The sequence below is a fragment of the Acanthopagrus latus genome, chromosome 5 (genome assembly GCF_904848185.1).
Source record: "Acanthopagrus latus isolate v.2019 chromosome 5, fAcaLat1.1, whole genome shotgun sequence".
Taxonomy (NCBI): Eukaryota; Metazoa; Chordata; class Actinopteri; order Spariformes; family Sparidae; genus Acanthopagrus; species Acanthopagrus latus.
This window is the reverse complement of record NC_051043.1, coordinates 25,219,864-25,247,216: the sequence shown is the minus strand read 5'-3', so window position 1 is coordinate 25,247,216 and position 27,353 is coordinate 25,219,864. Positions and strand designations below refer to the sequence as shown.

Genomic DNA, 27,353 nt, shown 5'->3' with positions numbered 1-27,353 from the left:
TTCAGAATATGGCTTCATCTAATAAGTACAGAGGAGATATTTTAAGTTTTTTTCCCCTTCTGTCATGCTTATTATTTCTTCACAAAAATCACAGGCACTCATAAATCAACAATGTGTTTCTGTTGTTTTTTCATTGGCTACGTCACAGTCTAGCAGCTCTGTGATTGGTCGCTGACACGTCAATCATGCGCGGCAGCGGAGAAAAGAGACTGCGTTACATCTCCGATTTGACAGAAACTGAGTCGTGATCATCCGGTCGGGCCGTGGGTGGATAGCCTTCCCTATTTGCCTTCCCCTTCGCTGAGACTATCGTCGTGCCAGCTCGCTGAGTGGCTACATGGACGACTGTTATTCGCCGTTTTGGGGGTAACGTCTGTCCGTTTTCTTCTCGACGTGTGTGTGTGTTTGTGTGAACGGAAAATAACCGCCTCGGATACTCGGGGATATCCCCGGTTGTGAGGTCGAGCGAGAGACCGAACGTCGTTTTTCCCTGGCTAAGCTAGCAGCAGCACGGCATTACGGGTGGGGGTGGATTTTTTTTTTTCTATATTTCGGCCCTCCGACAACAGATATTAAAAAAAAAAAAAAACGCCTCAGGAGTATGTCGTGGAACAATGACAAGCACGGGAAGCGGAGCTAATGGAGGAGAGCTTCTCGGAGGGGAAGAAGTGTCAGTGGATGAGTATCGGTTTAACGGTCAGTGAAGAGCTGTGAAGCTAAACGGAGCCAGTCGGCTAGCTACCGATCAAGGAAGTTGACTAGCCGACCTTGCTAACTCGGCGACAAATGTATTACTGGACCAAGGGTCGCCTCAAACGTCTGAGTTATTAACAGGGTTAGCCATTCACACAACGTAACAAGCCGATGCCAATATTTGAAAGCTGAAGTTAAAGGCAAGCCACGAAGCGCTGTGAGCTCTGAACCAAATAAACGTTGGCTAATTGGTTAACCCTTTAGCTAGAAAGTGGGAGCTTGTTGTAAACAAAGGGTCCCGAGCCGCTCTGGTTCACACTGACGTTACACCTCCTGCTGTCGTTGACCCATTGTTTCAGGGACAGCGTTGCCTTTATTTTTTTTAATTTAACAGTGAAATAAACTCTCAGAAATGGATTTAAAGACGGCCGTTTTCAACGCAGCCAGGGACGGTAAGCTCCGTCTGCTTCAGAAACTGTTGGAGAACAAAGATGGGCACGAGGTGACCAAGCTGATGGGCGAGAAGACAAACGGGGCCACCCCGCTCCTGATGGCCTCCCGGTACGGACACCTGGACCTGGTGGAGTACCTGCTGGAGTGCTGCAGCGCTCCGGTGGAGGTCGGTGGATCGGTGAACTTTGACGGGGAGACCATCGAGGGAGCGCCCCCGCTTTGGGCGGCCTCGGCGGCGGGTCACCTTAAAGTGGTCCAGTCCCTGCTGGGTCACGGTGCTTCTGTCAACAGCACCACCCTGACCAACTCCACACCCCTGAGGGCAGCCTGCTTTGACGGGCACCTGGACATAGTGAAATACCTGGTGGAGCACAAAGCTGACCTGGAGGTGGCCAACAGACACGGCCACACGTGTCTGATGATCTCCTGCTACAAGGGACACAAAGATATAGCGCAGTACCTGCTGGAGAAAGGCGCGGATGTCAACAGAAAAAGTGTCAAAGGTGAGTGGGTTCATACACACACCTGTCAGCTCCAACACTAGCCTCCCTTTTTATTCAAATGATTTCTGAGGGCGAAAAAATAACAAAACCACCAGCAAATTAATTGATTTTAAGCCAGATTCCCACATTTCACACTTTTTTTTATAAGGGTTTAGTTCTCTATCCACATCAGTCCTGACAAATGACAGATGAGTCACACAAGTAGTCATCAAGTAAAATACCCACATACATCACAGGCCATCTAAACGTAAGCGTTGCTGTAACCAGCCGACAACACGAGTTAATAATTAAATTGTTAACATGTTTCCTTTTGCAGTGACTCAGCATAATGACATGAATGTCTGGTTTCACAATGGAAAGCACAATGATGACTGTGTCAGCTTGAACTCACTTTGTGGGTGTGTCTGAAAGATCTCATGTTGCCCTTAAATGCTCATTTCTAAACACATAAGAGCCAGTCACAGCTTGTGTTTTGTTTTTGTTTGTTTTTTTTAATTAGATGACAGATGATAGGATTGATTAAATAGAAAAACACTGAAATTAAATCCTACATTGAAATCATTATGTGACCACCATTGACATCTAAGAAGCTTGGAAACCACTGTATCTATCATTCTTCATCATATGACTATATATGAGGTACATCTTTATTCACAACCATGTCAAACTTAGAAGCAGGCGCATGTATTGGTTCATACAAAATTTGTGGGGTCCATCTCCTACACATCCACCGGTGAGAACAGTGTTCTTGTAGCATTGGTTCGCCTGTGCGATTTGTGGTCGACACTTCATCAACATCCGATCACTTAGTTCTCCTGATCAATAGAGGAGCAGGTGGCAGGTGTTATAATGTGCTCAAGCTACTGCGAGGCGTTAAAAACAAGCTATCATGTGGTGATTGCGGTTGAAAGCACTCTCAGTTCTCCAGACTGGTGCCTTTCACATAACAGCTGAACCAACAGGAAGGAGTAGATGTGTAATATTGGATATGAAGTGGCAAATTTTAAAAAAAAAAGACAATGGACATTGTGCTGATGGAAGGCAAGCAAGCTTAGAAAAGAAGTGGTCAGCAGGGCGCCACTATTGCAGCCACTTCTGTTGCCCTTAAATTAGCCTTAATACTGTTTAGAGGAACATAATGAGTTTTCGTCTAATCCCTGGCTGTGGAAAGGATTTCCCAAGTTTCTGGATTAACTTGTTTTGTTAGTGGAAGTAAATGTATTATCTAGACAAGCAAAGATCAACACATTTCTTACACCAGGTAAAATGTTGAACACACCCCTTAAATTAGGGCAAATGTCAGGTCTTGTGACAGGTGGTTTTGAGGAAGAGCCAAACGAGACATTGTGGCAAATTTATGCTAACATGATGATGAAATCGGATAATATTCCTTTTGGGCAGTGTTAGATAGATGAAACAAATTTGAACATGACTGTATACTCACTAGAAAGGATTTATCCATCCCAAATGATAACACCAGTGCCAAAAAACAGAACGCATGCAGTGTTAACCCAGCTCGTTCTGTCTATCTCTGATAAACAAGAGGAAAAGCTGCAGTGCTGCTGTCCCCACGTTTTCTGTTTTTAAGGGCAAGATGACAGAAGAATCTGATTGGTGTGGTTTTGGCAGAAACTAAACAGTATAAATAATGGTTAATCCCCGACTAACCCTGTTTGGTCTCGTCTACTTGAATATGGATTAGCCTCAGTGCACTGAGCGCAGCCAGGTGAGAGTCAAGCAAAGGTGAAGCAAGGGTTGTGTTGAAATGAAAGGCCAGAAAGGATGGACATGACTTGTTTGGAGGTGTTCACATGTATGTGTGATTTCTTTTGAACTTTTATAATATTGGTAAGTACTCCCCTAAAACAACAACTGCCACGTGTTTGACTCCAGGAAGAACCAGCTGTGGAAACCTTCTGGTTTACAATGCTCTGTTGATGATTGACCCTGAGGGGCTGTGTGACCTGTTTGCAGGATAGGCAAGACATGTTTAGGCTAAGTAGTATTTTACTGCCTATGTAACAAATGGTATGTACCAACATATAATTAAGTGTTATGTAACTTTTTCTTGATGCATAGGTGTTCTGAAACACTGATGTCTGGGTCAACATGTGTTGACTATTAAAGGAATCTGACTGCAGGAATCTAGTGCTTAGACCTGCTGCCTTAACTTGTTCAAAAATGCTCCTTTTATGTACTGATGGCTGCTCATAATACAATGTTTTCAGTCTAGACCTCATCTAGTGCCCCCCCCCCCCCTTTTTTTTTTTTTTTTTTTTTTTGATGTGGCATACCCACCAAAGTGAAAGCAAACAACTCATAGACTGTTTCAAAACATTTCACAGTGTCAAGAGAGGCCATATAATTTAATGGAGATATCATTGCACAAGCACAGGTTTGCTGCAGCTGAGCTGACATTCCCACTCGACAGCTTCTGTTCAGCCGGCTTACCCACTGTACTAGAACTACCGGCAGCATGACCTGAGCCGCACCTGAATGGGTAATCATTGAGTGGAAGTGAGCGTCTAACAAAGGGCTCAGTGGCAGCATCCACAATAATCCTGCTATCAGCTGATCTGCAGCCATTTGGAATACATTTTCATGAGAGAGGCTAGTGTACAGGGTAAACGGCTGACTTCTAGTTCTGCTGTAACTCTCTGGGTCTCTAATATAGTGATAAGAAATTGTTGCTTATTTTATTTTGACTACACTAAATGTAATGATACGCTAGTTGGTAGATAGTGCTCCAAGTGACTAGTATTAAAACTCAAATGAACAGATTGTCTCTGAAGTCTCCACACGGGGGCTTAGGAGAAATGTCTTCATCTGGTTTCTCATTGAATATAAAAAAAACACAATCTGTAGCTTATTGTATGACATGTGTCCCTCACTGTTAACAGGCAACACAGCGCTTCATGACTGTGCAGAGTCGGGCAGTCTGGAGATCATGCGGATGCTACTGCAGTATGGAGCCTCCATGGAGCAGGACGGCTACGGCATGACGCCCCTGCTCTCTGCCAGCGTCACAGGCCACACTAACATCGTAGACGACTTGACAACGCACCAGCAGGTCAGATTTGGTCTGCGCAGACTCTCGTTTGAGGCCATGGCTGTGACATTTTAAATCCATTGAATATTTATCTTCGAAAAATATGACAAATGCTGTTCCTTTTCTGTGCAGACAAGCAACAGGGAACGCATCGATGCCCTGGAGCTCTTGGGAGCCACATTTGTTGACAAGAAGAGAGATCTGCTTGGAGCTTTAAAATACTGGAAGAGAGCAATGGACCTCAGGTACACGGACAGTAACAACGTTGTCCATAAACCAGAACCCAAGCAGCTGATCATGGCATATGACTACGCCAGAGAGGTGAGTGTCAGTTTGAGTTTGTTAGTTTTATAATCCAGCTTTGGTGATTCTGTGTTGCATTAAATGCCTGTGAAATTTTATTATGGGCATTTTTATTGCACAAAAATAGGCAGGAAAAACCTGCATATTTATATTTATTAACAAAACAAGTACAGCTGTCCAGAGTTTTGAGGAGACAACGCTATTTGCTTCTGAAAACTCTTGACTTCTTCTCTTGTGAACGGAAACACTAAACTGCTGCACCCTGCCACTGTCCTGACCTTGTAATCCTCTTCCCAGGTAACGAATGGAGAAGAGCTGGACGGGCTGATATCTGACCCGGATGAAATGCGCATGCAGGCACTGCTCATACGTGAAAGAATCCTCGGCCCACAACATCCCGATACGTCTTACTACATCCGCTACCGAGGTGCTGTCTACGCGGACTCTGGGAACTTTGAGCGCTGTATCAATCTGTGGAAGTATGCTTTGGACATGCAGCAGAGTAATTTGGACCCGCTGAGCCCCATGACTGCCTCCAGCCTGCTGTCGTTCGCTGAGCTCTTCTCCTTCATGCTGCAGGACAGAGCCAAGGGCCTTTTGGGGACATCGGTGTCATTTGAGGACTTGATGGGGATCCTTTCCAAGAGCGTGTTGGAGATTGAGCGGGCAGTTAAACAAAATGGACCGATGCCCCCGGACCCTGCCCAGCTCAGCAAGGCCCTGTCAATCATCCTGCACCTCATTTGTCTTTTGGAGAAGGTGCCGTGTACTGCAGAGCAGGACCACTTCAAGAAGGAAACTATCTATAGGTAGGTTCAGTGTAAATGACTTGTGTTAGAGCCCATATTGGATTTTTAGGGCTGATGTCAGTATATAAGGAAGTAAAGAAATTCTGACATCTATAATTTGGCTGACATGCACACATCTTTTGCAGTGATTCATTGCAGCAAGATATTAATACAGATTAACAAACATGAGTGACATTAGTGAAACAGTCAACCTCACTGGGAAATAAATAGTTATGAATTATCTCTATCTCTTATCTCTTTCTATTATGATATGTCAAAAAGAGAGTTTTCATATTGGCACATGTCACAACATCCTATATTTCTGTGATGGGCCAAAATTGGCAGATAATATATTCCAAGTGATGTATCAGTCGGGCTATAAATTGTCACAGTGTACTGCGAGGTCATCTACATATCGTAGTTTTCAGGGAATACACTGGTTTTGTGGTGAAACTCATTTGACCTCATTTCTGCAAGTCTTTTTTTAGCCCTGCCGTTTATTTGTAGCAGTGTAAACTTGCATCAGTCAGGCTGTCGAGGCGTATTTGCATCCCCTTTTTTGGCAAACAAGAGTCAGTTGAACAGAAGAATGCATTCCCCATCTGACACACGCCATTTGTGAATTTGTCTCAGTGAATCCGGTACTTTGATGACTGCCATAATCTGTGTCAGTAGCTCAGACAAACCTGAGGCTAGTTCTGACACCGTCCTGTACTTTCATAGTGCTATTACCTTGATCTTGATGTTGACATTTTTCCAAATCTTCAGATTCCTGAAGCTCCAGCCGTGTGGTAAGAACGGCTACAGTCCACTACACCTGGCGGTCGACCGCAACACCACCTGCGTGGGCCGCTACCCCGTCTGCAAGTTCCCCTCCCTCACAGTCGCTTCCATCCTCCTTGAGTGTGGGGCAGATGTTAACAGCCGCGATGAGGATGACAACAGGTTTGTTTGTTGGCAGTTTTCTTTTTCTCTAGTGCCAGCTCTCACAGTTTGCTGTCCTTCCCCTATCCTGCTTGAATTTTCACTAGTCATTTTGTTAATAAGAAGCAACATAATAGAAAAATAAAGTAATCAGGTGAATCCTTCTCTGTCTACAAACAAAGAAAGAAAGAATAAAGTTGAAAAGATATTAATCCAGACCAAAGATAACAACATCAGTCTAATCTCTTCCATCAGCCCCCTTCACATCGCAGCATCCAATGGCCACCCAGACATCATGAACCTGCTGATTTCATGCGGGACCCACTTTGACAGCACCAACGCCTTCCAACAAACTGCATGCGACCTCCTGGATGAGAAGGAGCTGTCCAGGAATGTCATCCAGCCCATAAACCACACCACCCTGCAGTGCCTAGCAGCCAGGGTCATCGTCAAGCACAGCCTCGACTACCGGGGTAACATCCCCGAGAAACTAGAGGCCTTTGTTTTGCTCCACAGATAATGACTGTGAAGGAGTGGAGGGGAGTGGATGGATGACAAGAGGAGGGGGTGTGATTACATCAAGTGGACTCGACGGACTGAGGAGCACTATAGCTCAACACCTGACCCACGAGGTGTTTGAGGAGCCGGAAGACAATTTTTGTGGGTTAGGTTTGCAAATTCAAACTCTTTGGAGGAATGAACTTGAAGATTGGTGTGAACAAAAATGTCCTCATTTAAATCAGGATGAACTGAAAAATTATCGGAGCCAACAGAGGAATGAGTTACCATTTGCGTCCTCTGTTTGCCGTTTTGGGATGTATTACGAGTGGATTGCAACATGGACACACACACACACACACACACACAGTTGTTTCTCCGGATGAAGTGAGCGAGGGGTTTACGTATTTTGCTTTAGAAAAAAATGTTTTTTTTTTTGCATATTCCACTATGCTATTTATTGAATGAAACTTGAGAGATTTTTCTCCATGCTGGCTCCAACCGGCCTCAACTTTGCCTGCTTCTCTCTTCGCAAAGCAATGATTGAGGCGTTTCTACATATGCTGGGACTTCAGGTTTATTTTTTGTTTGTCCCATCACTGTTGCCAACAGTCATGGACCCTTCCTCAGTCATCATTAGGGTTTTTTTTTTTTCCCTTTTTGTACCTTTTACGATACATTTAGTTATTGTCATGCAAATCTGGATATCTGCCCGAGGGGTGTGGATTCTAGACTCATATTTTTTTTCGTTCCCACTTTAGTGTATAAACAAAGCTTTACGAGAAGGGTTTAATGTCTGCGAACACCATAAGTGCTTTATTCTTCCTATGCACAGGCTAGGCTGTTGGAAAGAGAGACTGTTGTATTCTGTGCCGGCACTTGTCTGTGCAATATCTCTCATGAATATTTGTGTTTACCTCATTGCTGCCGTTTCCTTCAGTGTCCCCTTACTTTACTCAGAGAAGGTGGGGGGATGCAAAACCATTTTACTGATTGTTGTAAGAAGAGTGAATGAATTTGAGTGACTGTATGTTCATAATGTGTGAAAGAATGCGAACACCACACAGTGTGTTTCTTGAATGCAGAGTGTTTTTTTGTTTTTTGTTTTTTTTGGAGCTTACACAAATGATTGAGGACAAGAGTTTGGTGAAGTGGCACTCATGGAGATTCCATATTGCACATGACTGCCACTAGAAACAACCGCTGGAGTGTGCAGGCTTGTACACAGAAGTGACCTCTTAACATTCATACATGGCCGACCTTTAAATGCAGTCCCTCTTTTTAATGATCCCGATCAAAAGGCAAAACTCATACCATCATCGGCCCACTGTGCATGTGCAGCAGCAGCAGCATATCAACCAACCAGTCACTGCAGAAAACCTTTCATGAGAACTCCTAGGCTTAGACAACAGCTAGGGTAGTTCTGCTCATTTTGTACAACTGTCGTCCAATTGTATGAGAACTGAAGACACAAACAAGTGGGAGGACGCCGTAAAGTTTGTGAGTTATCTTGTTTGCACATTAGCTTTAGATGTGTGGGTTGAAAAAAGGGCTTTTCATAAAATCGTAGGTTTTCATATTGCAGTCTATTAAACCTGACAGTTAAAAAACCAGACATAGAAAATGTATGAGGACTACCAGGGCAACTTGATTTGAATCTGCACTTTACTACAGCGGAGTTTAAGATTTGATATGGCATTAATCAAGTTCATGTCTTAATAACCAGTTTGACAATAAACCCATGTTGCACATGTCTCCTCGTCCAGATGTCTTTATTTTTCTTTTTCTGCTGCCTGAGTGTTTGGGATGGGGGATGGGTTGTTAAAGATGGGAATGTTGAGGTTTATATGAGATGCTACCGTTCACCCCTCATTTTTAAAGGATGGAAATGCCTCATGGCCTCATTTGATTTTAATGTAGTCAAATGACATGTATTTCAGGACTGCCATGTCTGCAGCTTTCCATGGAATCGGGCAAGGAAGAAAACACGAGCTCACAAACACACAATGGAACGTGCCTGTACTCTGGTGCCTGACTCATTCCTGACTCTGCTGGTTAGTCAAACTACTAGAAAGCTGGCAACGCCTGGAGGAAGGAAAAGTCTTTTTTTTAAAAAATCTTTTTACAATCAGCCTAAACCCTCTGCAATCTTAATTCAGCAAGTAAAAAACCTCTGAATACATGAATACTGTGTATATAAAGACAGTTTAGTTATTTGACATGTACATAACTGGAACAATGGCAACATTAAAAGTAGAGGCTATGAAGAAAAAAAGGTGATAAAGAAGAGTTAGTAACATTGAGGATGTGATTAAAATAATGGATTCACGACAGTAATACAGTACATACATACACACATACAATTACATTCATGTTTTGTAGGCAGCGAGGAAGAAGGACAAGTGAAGAGAGAGCAGAAAGCAAAAACAAGGTTAGTTGAGTCAGTGTCTTTGATAATACACTGTGTCTTCTTACATAAAGCTATTTTAGGACCAAAGTGAAGTAACTGTTGAGGGAGAACTAGTCCAGTGGCAACCTAGTTGGACTGAAAAAGCAGTACATGATTCGGAAAGGGCATATTTTGTGTTTCTGTACAGACTTGGCAACTCCTCCCCTCAGAAAGATTGTATTTCATAAGAGTAATGTGAGTGGAAATTGCTCTAAAGATCCTAAAAATCTGCTTTGATCTACTTTGATCAGTGTACCCAACATGTATTGCTTTGAATGGCTCCAAAAAATGACCAAAAATCATGTTCATTATAGTCGTTAACCTGGAGTAACTAGTTTTAGTTTCACCAAGTCATCTTTCAAGCAGTTGTGTTACTGAGCTACTGAGCGGTTGACTCATTCCAGACACTTGAGCTGGGAGCGGGTGCACGCAGGACCCCTCCGGACTGGAATGTGTCCAGAGAAACCTTTGACGTCGCTCGCGCTGGGCATCCAGTCTCTTCCGAGAACTGTCCCAAATAAAAACCTGCTGATTTGTGGCATGTTTGTTCAAGACTTGTGGCTTAAAGCAATAAACGATCATCAGCAGCCGACGGGGAGCTTTGAAGAAAGCCACGACTGTTTTCTACCTTATCGAGAGATTGACTGGCATTATTTTTTTCCACTCAGTCAGAGGAGCTCACCAAATATGTTTGCCTTTGGCCGCAATACAAGAAATAAGAAATAAGAAAAACACTCCCCAGCTTTTGGCAGGTGCTCAGCACAGACATCTGAACAGTTGTTTCTATCTGGTACAGTAGCTGGTAGGATCAATACAGCCAAATCTGATAAAGATAAAGAATTAAATTATAAAGCAAGTGATATTCTAGCTTCACTTTTTGTCAGCGAATCCAATGAAAAGACCAAAACCAACAATGAATTGATCCCACAAACACTGCAGCTTTTAAACCATCACTATCTTATTTGCTTGCAGGTAATCAATGCCATCCACCATCTTGCTAATACTTTTAACTTAATTTAGTTGTTTCTCTTTTGACGATGCATCTTTGATTACAATGTGATGGTTTGCTGAAGAACACCAAGGTTCCAATAATCCTGAACAGAACCAGGTCCAGAGCCAGAGCTCGTTCGGTGGAGAGAGACTGAGATGAGTTCAAGGAACCTTAAAAAGAAGGAAGGGATCATTACGTCACTAAATTTCACTTCGGTGGCAAACTGGTGTCAGCTGTATTTTAGTCGATAGGAGATGCATGGAGAAACTCGAAAAATCCCAACATATCTACATCTTGAGACTTCTGCTGAAAAAAATGCCTCCAGAAAGTGCAAAAACACACCTCAGAGAGAAGTTAGCAACATTGCTGCTCCCTCGAAGGCTCCTGTTGGCAGAGTAACTACAGTCTCATCAGCGATGTTTGGTCACAACCAAATTATCCCTGTCAATCATTTGGAGGGGAAAAAAATCCGTAACCTACTTCCTGAAGTGTGTTCTTTCATATTCCGAACGCATTTCTCAGTCAGAGGTCGTACGACAGAAACATGTTGGGTTTCAGTGTGTTTCTCCCAATGACTTCAGTACAGATGACACCAGCTTCTGGCACCAAAGTAAGATTCAGTGATGCAATGACCCCCATCCTTCTTTTTAAGGTTCCTTGGATGGGGTGAAGAAGTCACAAATGGTCATTTCTTAGACATATAAGAATCCTATCAATCAAACACTTTGGTGCTATTTGATGCATTGTCATGATATTCATGCTCCCCAGAGGATCAACCCAACTAACCATAATGATCCTCAAACTGCTCTGCTAGTGCCACCAGCAGAGCAGTATTTTCCACTTTAAGTGTCATTTTGTTTTGAGAACTACCTGATGGATTGCCATGAAATTTGGTACAAATATTCATAGTCTCTGAAGGATGAACCCCTGTGATTTTGGTAATCCTCTGACCACCAGCAGGTCAGATTTTCTATTTGTGAGATACAATTTTTACAGACATCTGTGGTTGTTGGACTTTCGGTAGCCCATCAGTGCCACAAGTAGGTTCATATGCTGTCACAGCATGATCCAGATGTTAGAGTCGATCCAGATGCCGGCTGTATTTTTCCCTGTGCAACTTAAAAGTTACCCCTTAAAAGATAAAGATGAACACCAGCCTCATTCTTTAGTCAGTCCTCTTCTGTCAAAACATTTGCTTGGTTCATTCTCCAGGTCTCAGGTCCAGATCATCGCTCTGATTAAACATTTTGACAAAATGCTGTCACGCAACAATGTGATGTTAACGCTCCCTCATCTGCAAAGAAAAGAGGAGCCGAGCACCGTGTTGATGATGCATATATTACATTATATAAAAGCCGCAGTGGGAAAATGTCTTCATCATCAACAATTTCAGATGCAGAGATGAATTAGTTTCTGTTTTTCCCACCCCCTCCTCTCTCGCAGTGAGACTCTCACCACCTGTTTCCTCCACATGTACATCAGCAGCAGCAGCAGCAGCCAGTCGGTCCCAGAATCTCACACCTATCCTGTATGTTCCCTCATGAGTCACCGGCCGGATCTCTTGCAAAGCGGAGAGTGGGAATCTCTTAATGAGTCACGATCACTGTAGGTATGTGTGCGGGGCAGCTGAGGCACAACGGAGCAGGTTTGGGTGGATTGTTTTGTAAGTGGGTCAAGAGAACATCTTGTGATCTATGAAGAAGGATTTAGCGACAGGCGGCCATTTAATTCGAAACTGTACTTTGTTTTTCTTACATAACAGAACAGAACAGATCTACAGCTGCGTTCAGCCAACCTGAGAAAACCAGCTGGAGAGCAGCGAAGGTGACGCTGTGAGGAGTGTCACTGAACTGTGCTGTTTCACTTTTTTCACGGCCACACCCGTAATTACCTGCTAAAAATAGCACAGATATGATTTGAAGGAGGACACATGGTTATTTATTTTGACCCAGTGTGAGGAGAAACATATTTCCGTGAAGTGTGTCAGCCCCGGAAAAAAAAAATCAATCTGACTTCACCCACATCTCGGCAGCGCTTCCTTCTTTCCGGCCTCTTATCTCAGCCACGTTAAGCTCGGTTAACCTAGATTTTCCTCCAGCGGGGAATGTCAACTTCTCTCTTTGATGGCAATTGTGAAGTGTGTAGCGTAGGTGTTTCTGGGTCTCAGGGCCCGGAACAAGTTGGGGCTTGTCAGAGCACAGTGTGAAACGTGAGTGCTTTGTGCAGCGCAGGCCCACTTACTCCGGCACCGGAGGTTAACAGTGCCATCGGGCCCGGTGTCGAGCTAGATGTTGACATAACGAGGGAGAGATAAGAAAGGGGTGTCGAGAGAGGGAGAGAAAGGAGTTCAGATCAAATGAGGTCTGTGCCACAGGAGGACGGTGTGCGCGTGGGAGGGCGACGTGTGCATAAAAGCCAGATTCTCGAGAAAAATCACTTGTCAGCTCAGCAGGGAGGGGGTGTAGTGAGTCAGAGGGATGCCCGTGAAGATGGTGTGAATCCACCTCGCTGACCTATCACAGAGCAGGAAACAGACTCCTCTACAGCTTCAAGAACAGGGGTCATTTTTCTGTTCTTGTTTTTCTCACACTCACAGGATGCAGCGGGTATTATTCAGAGGCAGGAAGTGTGAACCATACATGGCGCAAATAGAGTTGCATTTTTTTTTTTTCAAGTTTTAAAGGATAAGTTCACCCAAAATTGAATGTTCAGTCGTTACCTACTCACCCTCAGGCCAGTGGAAAGATGCATGAACTTTAATCATCCACAAAACATTTCAGGAGCCTCGCAGGAAAAACAACGTGGCAGCATTCTCCTAAACAACTGAAGTAGATGGGGACTTGTTTTAAAACGTTAAAAAAACAAAAAACGACCAAAACTGAAACACAAAATGTCTCCATAGAGCTCCTCAGGTGCAATCCCAACCCAAATCGATTTGAAAAGATGTTATTCACACTCTTCTCAAACCAAAAATCTTCATCTCCTGTCTCTTTAAGTCGACTGTGTGGAAAAACATTCAGTACAATTTGATTTATTAACAAACTTTATGGTAACTTCTTGTGTTTTTCTACAGATTGTGTGAAAAAATGTCAGACAGGGACGAGGATTAACTGTACGAGTGCACACATTAAACCCTGATCCTCTAGATGATATTCAGACGTCTCTGACACAGTCCTCACCAGCTGTACAAAAGGCTCCACATATTGGCTTATTTTTGTGGCCTTTTGGCAGTGCTGTTAGATCAGCCTACTTCTGTCCCGTCTATATTTGGGGCCGAATAATGCCCTGTTGGAAAGCTGTCCTACATTAGGCGAGCGTCTCCATCTCTGAATACCTGCAGGTGAGCTGGGCCTCAAGTCACCAGACATCCCTCCGTCCCTGCGCCTCCGTCTGTCTCCACGTGGAGCCCGATGAGGACGGACCGGGGAGCCGAGCAGCAACAAAGCGGGGCGTTTTGAATAAGGCCTATTGTCAATTTTAATGTTTTATTACTTTTTCAATTTCCCATGTCTACCTTTATCTGTCTCTGCCACTGTCTGCAGCTCTCTGTCTGCCACCTCCTCACACCTTATCATCCTCTCTGTCTCTGTCTCTGTCATCACGGCAGCACGAGAGACATTTTTGCTCTCTTTATGGATGAACTCCCACCTTTATCTCCACAATGAGCAACATGACAGATTCAACATGCAAAGCAGATAGCAAATATGCACATATGGATACATTTGAACCCATATGAAGGTACACTGAGCAAGTTTCATTTAGAATATGCAGTCAGAGAGTATATCTGCATCAGCACTGAAAGGGACAAAAGCTTAAAACAGTCAAATTTGATTTGTGATAATGTGTTCAAACACAGCAGAATGAAATACTAATCTTGTGTAGATCTAGTTTATCAGATGAGTTTCCTGTCTTCTTTGTTGAACTGTTGTATCATGTATGAACTTATGGATGCACAATATCTTAATTACAAGCCTACAGTTCAGTAAAATGTTTTGCCTTGATTGCACGACTTGCATGCCGTGCATCCGGCAAAGCCCAACTCTGAGTGCAGGTGAAACACCAGACCTTCCCTCGTATTCAGGTGGCCTTTGTTGTCATGGTAACAAAAATAAACACGCAACTTGTTGACTTTTTCGTTTGAAACGGGACACAATCACAAAGTGAAAGTCATCTTAACTGGTCTGTGGACTTTTCACAGCACTTAATGGGGAGGAGAAGCTTATCAGCTGCATGCAACATTTGACCCTGACGTACACACAAAAGTTGAAAGTCAGATTTTTCAGTATTTGTTTTTAATTAAAACACTTTTAATTCCTTGCAAATCCTAAATACGCCGCTGCACTGTCCATGCTTTAATACCTGCCTGCTGTCAGATGTGAACATCCGCAGCTATGAAAGTGATGAAAAACCAGATGTTTCAGTGCTGTTTGCCGTCCTTATCATCACATTCCTGTTCCTAAAGAAAACATACATCACTCCCAACTTCACGTTATGACTTGAGAGATGATCCAGACCCACAAACTGAGGCACCTCAGTGCAGCTTTTAAGTGCCCAGTCAGTTTGTGTAGGCAGTTTCCTTGGGATGAATACAAGCTGAACTTAACCCTGTGCTTTTCTTTTTCTTTTTTCCTTCTTTCTATTGACCGCCTGTGATTTCTTTTTCTCTCAGGCCAGGGACACTAAATCTGTCAACACCGTCCTCCTAAAACAGAATGTAAATGGAGACGGATCTGCCCGCTGCACTGATTCACCGGAGGACTGCAGCCTGTTCGCCTGTGTACTTTGATGCTCTGACAGTGCGGCGCTCTGCATGAGAGGAGCACCTGCTGAACGTAAAACAAGACGGCGGTGACCGAGAAGGTGGTGTCGGGAAAAAAAACCAAAACGTGACCGATTGCATAAGAGCCCCTGCAGCAGCTAAAATAGATGGGAAGGGTATTAACATGGGGATCACTGTGGTCTGAATGTGATACTGGTGTGGACTGGACACCACCACGGGCTCGCCCTCACACACACACACACACACACACACACACACACACACACACACACACACACACACACACATATCCAAGACTGGACCAGGGGCTGCAAATTGTGTGTGTGTGTGAGAGAGAGAGACTTTCCATCTCCAGTCAGCTGTCAAAACAACGCTCATATAAATAGAGGGAGAATTAGCTGGCATGGCAGTGATTATGACAACAAATACACAAATACAACACTCACATATGCAAAACAACACACACAAACAGACACACACACACAGAATTATATCCTCTTTCCAGTGTGGATTAGACACTTGTCAATCAACTCTCAATTCTTTTTAATTAGTACATTTTTTTTAACTTTATATTAAAGTCCCTGTAATGAGCATTAAGCCATTATAAGTCCTTATAAGATGCTTATTAACATTAATAAAACTATATAGCATTTATAGCATAATTAGCATGTTTATTTTTAGATTATTGGACATTTACATTCCCACAAACCCTTGTTTTTTCTTAAATAAAAAGCTATAGTATCTGGCATATTTACATTATTTTCATATTCTATCATTACTTCAGCAACAAGAACGATTAAGTGTGATATCAGGTGGACTCTTCGACATCAGGAAAGCCTGTAATAATTATAAAAGCCACAATGATGCAAGACGTCACCGTTTTACCAGCCGAGACTCGCTCCCTTCAAACAAGCCAAGAGCACAGACACAAAAAAACTTGAATAAAAACTTTAAATAACGTGTTCATGAATGATCCCCTGACTGAAAGTAAGAAGCTGTTTGAGAAAATAACTCTTTGGGGTCTTAAGATGTGACATGTGACGACGCTGCTGTTAACGCCCCTGTTGCCTCACTCGATCTTCCGTGCGAGAGGATGGCTTTCATTCTGGTGAAGGCAAATCAAGAGCCGGACACCGCTTCTCTACTAAATATAGTCGGGAGATGACACACACAGAGGGATGGATGCTCTGCGGCAGCGTGGGGGGCATTCAGGGTCACCTGGGCAGATGATGTTGGTAGCCGTCCAGACACCAACACCCTGAGACTCAAGTACCGCTTGAAGTCAGAGACGCCGACGGACCCAGAGGCCATTTTACGCAGAGATTAATCCGGAATGTGTTACTTCTCGGTCCAGAAACCAGGTGCTGAGCATTTAACAGCGTGTGAAGTTTAAGACTTTTACTTTGATACTGAGAACCATAAACTCATTTTATCAGCTATAATAGTGTCTCTGGGTTTGTCACATCGGTTTGACTCTCATACAGATCCTAACGCTTGTTGATTTGGAAGGACCAGTCCAGGGATTCACTTACCTTTGGTGGAAGTTGTGTTTAAAGGGTAATACCGCTCCGTTTGGGCTCTTGTCAACATGAAAACCTGCATTTCAGATACAGTTTTGGGAAGCCCTGAGATCCCCAAATTCTTATTTGCAGTCAAGCTTGCGTTAATGCTGTTAGCTTAGCAGGTGCAGCCAAGATTTCAGCGTTCAAAAGGGTGAAAATAACATCATTTCCAATCAGTTGGGTTTGTTTGTGATAAAGCAATAACACTTTAGATACAGGTCGTTATGATAAAGCAGGTTTATGTCCGCCCATTGAAGATAACAAAGTGTTTGGCGGGTGAGGTGACATGACTCAGCACACACGAGTGGACGGATATCAAAGCGTGAGCCGGTTGCCTTATCGGGAGGAGGGCCGGTCACGTTTTGCTCGAGGTGTAAATCACAGAGACGAAAACAAAACCACTCCTGTCACGGTGGACGAGGTGTTTTTCCCCCCTCATTCCAATGCACTCACGTCAGTAGGAATTAATTTCACATGAGACCGAGATAACGACGCTTGTATTTTCCCCTCATTCAGAATGCACCTTGTACGACAACAATCCCTCTCCATCGGTCTGAATGTTTGGCTGTGCCCACATTTGTTGCCAGTGCCAAACCATCTGCCACAAAGCAACACTGACTCATCAGGGCCCACGCCTACGCTCCCTTTTTTCAGAATCCACGATTTTCCACGAGGTGCCTCCTTCTCCATCTAATCGCCGTGTGCTGTGCTTCTCCCCCTCTGTTTCGAACGCAGACCTGAAGAATGTGGCTGCACGGCGTGTTTGTTTTTGCGGCCGTGCCGCGCGACAGACGCGTGAGCACGTTATGCAAATTCTTTTGTCAAACACTCATCCAAATTTCTTGATGTATATGGAACGAGGTCAGATCATCCGTTCTATTCTTCTCTGTTCTAGTCTATTCTGGTCTATTCTGTTCCCGTGCCTTGTCCTGTATTGTCTAGTTTGGCATTATGTCATGCCTCCAGCGCCCAGACATGCGCGAAAACACACAGCACACACACCGTCTCTCTCGCTCTCTATTTGTCCCGGAGCTGATCAGCAGTTGATAATTCACACAAAGAGCGTCGACAGCGTTTGCTCTGGTCCTGAGCTGCCAGGGACAGGCAGGGACAGATCCAGTGTCCAGAGGATAAACTAGATGCTTCAACCTGCTGGTGTCCATTACTCATGATCACACCGATACAGCTGATACCTCAATCCAAGCCTTTCCATCTCTCTTTCTCTCTCTCTCTCTCTCTCTCTCTCTGTCTGCTCGTCATCTCTCTTCTCTTAAATTAGCCCTCTGTTGCAGAGCACCGACAGCGGCCGGGCTTTAAAGGGCAGCTCCAGCCATTTCACAAATCAAATTCTGTTGACAGGTGTTTGTGAAGAGGCTGTATAAAGGCTTTCCACTCATCCTCCGCCTGAGGCCACATTAGCTGCCATCGATCACAGCACACCTGATTCTCCGGCAGAACTGTCAAGCGGCATTGTGGGTAATGTAGGCACCAGCAATGTATGTAAGATTATCCTTAAAGGCCTCATCTTGGTCGATCACAGAGTAAACTCAAAGCTGTTGTTGAACCATTTGGAGAACAGACAGAACAGATGTTTTTAGGCTCTTTTTAAAGGTTATAATCAGATTTTTTATTTTTCCCCTGAGCCATCAGAAGCTCTGTAAGTGTTTCTGGTATTAATCTTTAGATGTTTGAACACAATGAATTATTTATTTGTTTGTCTCGCCCCAATTCTTTAATGCAAAAATAAGCCTGCAGATGACCTACAGCTGCCCCTCTTAGCTGGAAAAAACAATGTGGCCACATCATGTAGTCCAAGTTCAATTTGATAACAATATCCCTTAAGATGGAGACTTGTTATTCTGAGGAGATATCATGTGGATGCTGGAATGGCCCTCAGTAGAATGTATACCTCCGCCAAGGCCAAACAGTCCCATCTAATGTAATTAAGTTTAATCAGTTATCAGATAAAACATATTCAAATCTGCTGGACTACATCAGATTGTTCTCACTCATAGATACCAGCCACCTATATATGCCTGATTTTCTTAATCAAGAATGAAAACGTCCAAAAATTCCTGGATTCCTGTCCCGTCATCCGTATCAGCACCAGAAGTTAATGGGGTCCACTCTGGGCTGAGACCCATCCTCCATCCAGGTTTCATGTAAATCCGTTCTGTAGTTTTTGTGTAATCCTGCTGACAAACCGACAAACCAACAAACAAATAGACAGAGACGAAGACATAATCTCAGAAACCGTCGGATGTAATAATCAGTTTTCATGTGTATGAATGAAGTGTCTTGGTACGTGAAAGGAATTGACTTTTTCAATGAATCTGATGTGGGTTCACAAAAATGTTCCCATTTATCAGCTACTGACATTATTTAGGCCAGAAAATGACTCATTCTGTTATTTTAGAAAGAAGATCTGCAGTCAGCGACAAGAAGCTTAACCACAGACGAACCTACTCGGCCAAAAGTGCGTCCATCTCCTCAGGATGTCTGTCCGTAGTAAAGAGCGTTCATCCTTCTTCACCCAGACTTCGGTGTTGACGTGACATCTCCCACAGGCAGCGTCTGAGAAGTTCATCTTCAACCACTATGATAATCGAGGGCGGTGCAGTAAATTACAGCGTTGATGGACGTTGTCTTTTTTGTTGGTCTGTTTGTTTCTCTGGGGACAAAGAGTCAGAGGGAGAGTCATGCATGTGGCAAAGGGAGGGGCAGGAGGGCTGATCTGCCCACATGCCAGGAATGAAAGTAGAAATCCCAGTTTGGCATTCGAGCGTCTTGCAACGCGTCACGCGGCGCTGTGAAAACTTTCCTCTCCGTGGCTGATGTGTCGGCGCCTCAGAAGTCCTTAAGGTGCGGGGGATCCTTCAGGCATGAGGACGCAAGAAAAACCTCCAAATTCTCCTCCGATACAAGCAAAGACAGGATCAAACTTTAAAGGTGCCCCCCAAAAAATATTGAAATGAATCATTTTTAAGAGGTGACTTTTTTACGTCTGCAAAGGAGCCACTGCGTTATCCCTCCTCATAAAAACCAGGGGTAAGGTGACAGCAGCAGCCTTAGACTGAAGTCTGCTCATTAAGTCATACACACACACACACACACACACACACACACACACACACACACACACACGTACACCCCGTGAACCCTGAGTGGCATGCCTGCAATCAACCCCTCTCTAAGCCCCCACAGGTCAATCTCTGTAACGTTAGCACTTCCCTCTCCTTATCTCCCTTCCCTTCGTAGCCCTCACACACACACACACACACACACACACACACACTCAGAAACACAAAGAAGGGCGTGAAGTGACGGAGCTGCAGAAAACAGCCCTCAGGTTCCACGTGAGCTTTTCGTTCACTTGCACTTAATCAACTCATAGAATACAGACGGGTGAGAAGTCCACAGCTGCAGCTCATTATTCCACAAATGCCGTGACATTTTACTGTAATATGATTTGGCCGTCTGTGCCGTTCAGAAATCAATGTACTAAACTTACAGCAGGGAGGCGGGTTCGCAGACACTCGCACATGACTTTGCTTTACTGTCGGAACTTGCTCTGGCAACAGTCGCACTCCTGCTGTCTTTAAAGGTTCAATATGTAAGAATGTGATGGGAACTGGCATGAATCAATCATTTTGTTTTGTTTTTTTAATGTGTAAGGTAACTTAAAAATGAGTCCATGGTTGTCCTTGTGTGCATCTGGAGTGATTTCTGTGTAAAGGAAACAGGTCAGGCTTTCCAGGAAAATCCCAAAGGGTGTGAAGTTTACACACACTCATTGTAGTGAATGCCTTGCCTGTCTTCCGCCGCCTCTCGCCAACACTAGCTAAAGATAGCTTAATGTAATAAAAACATCAGCCAACAGACGACTGACGGGTGTATTTGCTCCGAACAACCAGAATACTGTACATACGTAGTAAACTAGCAAGCAACAGATTGCACTGAGGGAGTGTGTGACTGTGTGTTTGCATTCAGTTGACCATTTCAATGAACTCAGCACTCACCAGAGACTCCGGTTCTTTCTTTCCTCTCCTCAGTACGTTCACAAGTAAATCCAGCTCCAGTGAGCAGTCAACACAGTCCATAAACACCCGACAATCAGCTCTGCACAGTTAACAAACAGGGGTGAATCTACGCAGCTCTCTTCCTGCCGTTCTGTTAAACGGTTCTGGATCGGAGCAGAATCACTGTGATTCCAGGTGTTTATTCCTCCAGAAACATCTGGCTCTGCACCCAGCTCTCTCCCCCCCAGAGCTAACAGGGTCTGAGAAGCTGAGCCGCGACTGGTTTTGTAGCAAGCAGCAACCTGTGGAGCTGGAAAATAAAGCCAACGTGGGACTAACACAACGGCCACTTGAGGCTAGCTCTATTAGCCAATCCCCATAAGACCCCATTTTAAAATGTCCAACATCACAGCAGAAATAAACATGTTTACAGGCTACAGTTAATTGTCCCGCTCAAGAAAACTCATCTGTGAACAGAGCTAGCTTGTTAGCCTTAGCTAGATTTGTAGCCGTTGTTAACTAGCTAGGCTCATTTAAGATACACCACCTGTTCGTCCATTTTGGATTAGTTAGGTGGCGGTCGCTGTCATGTGTGACTGGTGCCCTTGCTCTCTCTGTGTTGGCAGTGAGTTGTAGCAGTAGATATAACTTACGGTCGTATAAACTGCTGTCTGCCATCCTGTCAGAAACCTTTTTTTTCATCGAGTCTTAACACAGATTGTCTGTTGGGTTGTTTTTACCTCAGCAGGTGCTCCGTAAAACAAACTTTGTTAGCCATCCAACATGATTCATCGTCAGTAGGCTGAACATCCCGTGACAGTGGATGATGCTCTGAGGGAAGAATCCCTTCAGTCAGAGCTGGAGCAGACACATCTCCAACAGGAGGGCTGACCCATTTAAAACAATGCTATTCTTGTCTTTGTCTTGTTAAATTAGATGGTAGCTGCATAAGGAGTAAGATTACAGTGTTAGTCAAGTCCGTCATTAATCATGAAGGTTTTTGATGTAATGTTTAAAGTTGACACTGACTTTAGGGATAAGTTGTCTTTGAAAACAGGACAGACTCACTGCACATCTTGTTTTCATGGATATTTTTGTGTACTGAAAAGCCAAAAATGTTGTATAAACTATAGGAGCACTGGAGCGTTTGATCATATCACATAATCTTTATTAACAGATGCTTTCAGACCAGCTGTCAAATCAACATTTTCACAAGGTTTGGCTTAAAGATGTTAACATGTAACATATCTTTGTTCAAACGTCCAAACTGTTGTACATGAAATATTAAGTTGTGTTCTTAGATTTTCCCAAAACTTCCCAACAATGTTCTGTCAATTTAATCAAGATAACGATGTGTTTCTTCTGGTCGCCTGTCACATTTTATTCAGTGAATGTGACTCAGCGTAACACAACTTACAGTCTTTTGTTCTGTTTTGATAGAGAGACCCCTGGATGGCAGAAATTACATACTGTGCATCTGCAAAAAAAATGGAAAAACTAGAAAACTAGAAAGTTTGATCACCCACAAGTCTTACGACAACAGCTCAAAGTCCAAGTCTGATGAAGACAATGTGGCACGTTGAAAGGTAAATGGGAATTTTCAAATATTTTTTTTCCATCACCATGTTTCCAGGGTCAAAACTGAACTTTTAACAGCCAGATGTCCTGGTTTTTATATGTTTATGGGCCTATAAATTGTGTAAGATATAGCCGGCTATTTAAAGCTGCACGAACATGTATCTCTCACAGCAGGTCACACGAGGATCGCAGCGAAAGGCCTCCGCTGTACATCACCATGTGCAGTGTGTGGGTGAGCCGGGGACTTATGTCACACTGGATATGTGAGAGGCACTCTGGGTAAGAGCATCACTATAATGGCTGTTAATATAAATGAAATGGGAGTCATGAGGGAGCTGTGGAGAGGTTTTATTTTATGAGGTTTTCTGAGATAAGAATGTATAGCCTTCCTGATCAAATTGACGTCTCATGACTGGAGGTGTGACCGGCTCTCAGTATTGTCACTTACACAACCGTGACGTTCAGGGTCGTTCACCCCCTCAAGCTTCTACCGATTTAGATTAAACGTCCTGGAAGGATAACTCGCTCTGTAGGTGCATCATTCAACAACATGCAATTTTAGGTTAGGGTTATGTTGCATTCATATGCTGTGAAAATAATTGGAACTTTTTTTTTTTCCTGACCAGTTAAATTCGTGTTGATGCCTCTTCAAGTTGGAGCAGCAACTCGGAAAGTCGTAAAAATGACGGTAAGCGAGTTGACGCTATATGTGGCTGAAACATGGTGGACGAGCGTTCACACTGGGCTGATGGTAAGAAAGTCTTGTAATGCATATCGAGTTTTGGCACACATGAAATCTGCAACTGCGTATTTTAGTTTGTGCACATTAAACGCTCTGGGCAATAAAATAAAAACATCTTCTGTCTGGTGACCATGTTGCCCATTGTGAAACTGGGGGAAACTGAAGTCTGAAATACGGACTTCCAAAATCCGGCAGTGGGGCCGTCTGAGGAGCAAGTGAATGCAGCATGAGACATGTTTGAATCCTGCTTTTATTTGACATTATAAATGAATTTAGAGCTGCAACATTCAACAAGCGCATGCCACAAGAACAATATTTCAAGCCCAAAATTAGTTGCAATTCAAACGTGTGCGTCAGTACTACAATGTATTTCAGGCTCTCCTGTGTGAGCTGGAGTGCTGCAGCACAATTTGAAACCTGCTCGTGGTGTTAGATGAAAGGTCAGAGAATCACTGGAGTAATCAGAAATCAAAACTCTGGGGACGACTGCATGCCAAATATTTATGACGATCCATCCAAAACTTTGTGTGTGCGTTACTTCTTTCCAGACCAGTCTTAACCAGTGCCTTTCCCTACACAAGCCCCTAAAATAAATCAAAGTCTACTTGACACCCTTCAATGACACACCGACTCTGCCACAGTCGTGAGCGTGACGTTCAGATTTGCTAAAAGAAGTCTGAAGGAACAGTTGCCCAGTGTTTGACCAGAAAAGAAATTAGCAGACGTCCGGAAAAACCATAAGCTGGCATGTAAATTGCTGACGTAAAAGCAGTGGATGAAATTAGATAAAAATTAAATGTTCGGCTGGTATAATGTGTTGGCGCGTTGACGTCACAGAGAGAAACAGAGAGAAGGGTCTGAAGCTCAGCAGGTAAAGCAATTACTCTGATCACTTTCCCCCCACACACTGCTCAAGTCATTTACTGATCTTTACTGACACACACACACACACACACACAAACACACACAATTTGTTCTGACACCTGACTAGTGCTGTAATCGTATAGGGTGTAAAAAAGAAACATGATCTGGCGGCTACGTCCTGCACATGTTGAGCATGTCAGACTCAGACGGCACATGCAGACGTGTGTGTGTGTGCGCGCGTGTGTGTATATGTGCCAGTGCATGCAGTTTATGTGTGTTTGTCCACATAGATAACCCTTATTAAAGCAGGAATGCCGACCGAAAAACACCTCCGTTTAGTAACAGGCTGACAGCCAGCAGGGCAGAAGGTCAACTCAGGTGTAAGAGCAACGGACGCAACATCAGGCTCTGCTACTGCAAACACACACACACACACAGATAAACACGGTGACAGATGTCATAAATAAGCATGTCTGATTCAAGGAATTGGCAGGAGGGAAGCTCAGAGTTCCTCCGTCCATGAATGCAACACCTCTCAGTTTACAGGGGATCAGGTCTCATAACATTTCCAAACGGGCTGCTAAGAAGAGGTCGAAGGTCACGTCTTTCTTTATTTCCCCACTTTCCCTGTCGCACATAACTGCAATAGTGTCCTGGGGTCAAGAATATATTGTTTCGACTCAGGTTTTAATGAGAGCGTGATAAACTCAAACTTCTCAAATGTTTTAGCAACCGATTCGGAAATCTTCTTCAGAGAAGAGGATAAAGAGAAACAGAAAAAAGTCAATCTAAACTACAGGTTGGCTTAGTTCTTCTTCACAGAGTGTTGCACTGTATCTTGAGATCTCTCTCGGGGGGGAGAGTTTACTCAGCTGTCATAGCCTGGATTTCACTTATGTGCAGTGGTCGAAAGTAATATAATCTCTCGAGTATTAGATACATGTAACTGAGTATTTTCCAATTGGTTTTATATATCTACTCTGACACATTTACTCATTTTTTAGGGATTCTGATATTCATATGAAATATAATTCGACAGCAACAACCCTGGATTCTTTTCAACCTTTATTCAATGGAATACAGTACAGAGACAAGATATTAAATGAACTTTTTTTTCTTTCTTTTTTTTTTTCTCGGTGTGTGTCAGGCCAGCTGTTGAATTAGGTCAGTAAATATTTTGTTATTCAGTAACTTTGTGTTCACTTAATCTGTTTTAATACCTCATGTGTTGAACTCTGAATATGCACTGAATCCAGATCCTGTCAGTGGTTATTCAGCAAATAATAAAAAAAAAACACTGGCCTATCTAATACCTTCTTAACAATTAACCAATAATCGATTATTAAGGCAGCTGACTATACATTAAAAAAAAAAACACTGCTTCAAATTTGCTTTCATGAAATGTTTCCAAATTGTGATGGGGCCATCTTTTACCTGAGTGGAGGAGCTGAGGTTTGTATGAACAAAGTCGCACAACCAGCTGTTGATTTTGGTCACATGATGTCAGCTGTGCTGTCTCCATGGCAACTAAGCAGACTATCCAGTGGGGAGGATGGTGAGATGAAGCTGAAAGGTGTGGAAAAAGCTAGTAGGAGGATTTTTCAGTCAAAGGTTTTAATTTGTAGCTGTTTGTCATTCAAGAATGAAACTGTTTCCCCTCACGAAGGACAAAAAAGAATCTTCCTTTACAAGATGTCTGTTTAAAAGCCGGTCTAAATGTTTTTATCTCCTTGGCATTTACATCTTTGTACCCAAACACACCCTGTCTGGAAACCCCCTCCTTTAAACCAACATGTTTTGTCCGATCTGTTATGCCAACCGACTGAAGTTCCCTCTGATTCTCTCATTTATCAAATTAACCGAGTCCCCCCGGCTGATGATGAAGACAGGAAATTGCAACACACTTCATTAAGGAGAGCGGTTGCTATTTATGTTGCGACGACAACTCTGCCTCTGCACCCAGGGGAGAGACCATCCCCAATATCTGCACTCAATAATGGATTCAGGTTTCTATTTATACTCCCTCGCACTCTTGTCTTTCTCTCTCCTCCTCTCTCGCTCTGTCACTTGGCCAGCGCTCATAGTAATTATAGCTGTTGGCCATCATGAAAAAAAGGCTGCGACAGAAATAACCGAGGCCGTGGCGGATAGATGGGCAGCTATTTGAGAGAGTGAGATGCGCATGAAACTCTAACCATCTAGTTGTAGCAGGGTGCGCTTGTCACTCTGAGAAGGAGAAAATCGTGCAATTTGAGGGGAGTTCACGTTCAGTCATTTGAAAACGTACACATGATGTCTATTTTGTTCATTTTTAGACCCATTCAGTCATGATTTTCTCATGGAAAAAATAAGTATTTTAAGACATAGGGTTAAGGGTTAGTAATGAAACCACATGGAAAGATTGTGGTCATGAAAAACAAACCGTATGGTGAAGGTTAAACACTTGGTTAAAGTGGTCACAGTCTCCTAGTTAGATTAAGGTTTTTGGCTATTTTTAAGACTTTCTCACGTTTCACTTAATTGCCACTTATATAAGAGCAAGTCCATTTACAGAGAACAAGATATTATACTATTACGCTAATACATTTATCACTTTTTAGACTGCAAAAACTTTATCTAGTAAAGACAATTTTCTTAAAATGTTGGGATTTTTAATGAAATTTGTTGTGTGTATGTGTGTGTGTGTGTGTGTTGTTTTGGGGGATTAAGAAAGATTCCCCACTTATTCAGCTAAATAAACTATTTATGATCAAAAAGCTGAAAACAGGTGATCTTCTGACAATTTTCGATGCATTGCTGTGGATTAAACTACTCAACAATACATAAAGGTGTTTTCTACAACAATACAATGCAACATACAAAATAATAGAGTCGTAATATTAATCCAAAAACATCAGATATAATGGTTAAAACACTGACAGGAACCATTTTACTACACAATGATTACTTTTCATACTTTAAGTATATTTTGCTTATAATACTTACGTGCTTTTATTGAGCTTTATTTTTTTACATGCTTTATTGAGTGCTACTTGTTGGATCGTTTGTTGGAGTGGCTCAAACATTAAATTGGATTATATCTATTATCCCATGATGAAAAATAAGCACACTTTCTTTGCTCACCTTCTTCTATCTACCTGTTCATGTCACATCACCT

The 27,353-nt window shown here is 43.2% G+C and overlaps 1 protein-coding gene and 1 long non-coding RNA gene across 2 annotated transcripts; one reads left to right on the top strand and one right to left on the bottom strand.

Annotated features, from left to right (window-relative positions):
• Nucleotides 1-184: 184 nt before the first annotated feature.
• On the top strand, nucleotides 185-8,964 carry fem1c (fem-1 homolog c). The gene is made up of 6 exons (XM_037098392.1): nucleotides 185-1,649; nucleotides 4,550-4,719; nucleotides 4,831-5,019; nucleotides 5,299-5,810; nucleotides 6,558-6,734; nucleotides 6,969-8,964. Exons 1-6 carry the CDS (start codon nucleotides 1,106-1,108, stop codon nucleotides 7,231-7,233), a joined length of 1,857 nt encoding a protein of 618 aa, XP_036954287.1. The 5' UTR covers nucleotides 185-1,105; the 3' UTR covers nucleotides 7,234-8,964.
• Nucleotides 8,965-18,640: 9,676 nt separating this feature from the next.
• Nucleotides 18,641-27,334, bottom strand: LOC119018910. The gene is made up of 3 exons (XR_005074895.1): nucleotides 27,320-27,334; nucleotides 19,460-19,664; nucleotides 18,641-19,185 (listed from the first exon to the last, which is right to left on the bottom strand). It is a non-coding gene; the product is annotated as an uncharacterized LOC119018910 (long non-coding RNA).
• Between the last annotated feature and the right edge of the window lie 19 nt (nucleotides 27,335-27,353).

What these genes read in the sequence shown, in the direction of transcription:
- fem1c (XM_037098392.1), top strand. Translation starts at nt 1,106, where the DNA reads ATGGATTTAAAGACGGCCGTTTTCAACGCAGCCAGGGACGGTAAGCTC. An exon ending in ACTTGACAACGCACCAGCAG is followed by an intron (nt 4,720 to 4,830) that starts GTCAGATTTGGT and finishes TTTTCTGTGCAG; the next exon opens with ACAAGCAACAGGGAACGCAT. An exon ending in AAGAAGGAAACTATCTATAG is followed by an intron (nt 5,811 to 6,557) that starts GTAGGTTCAGTG and finishes CCAAATCTTCAG; the next exon opens with ATTCCTGAAGCTCCAGCCGT.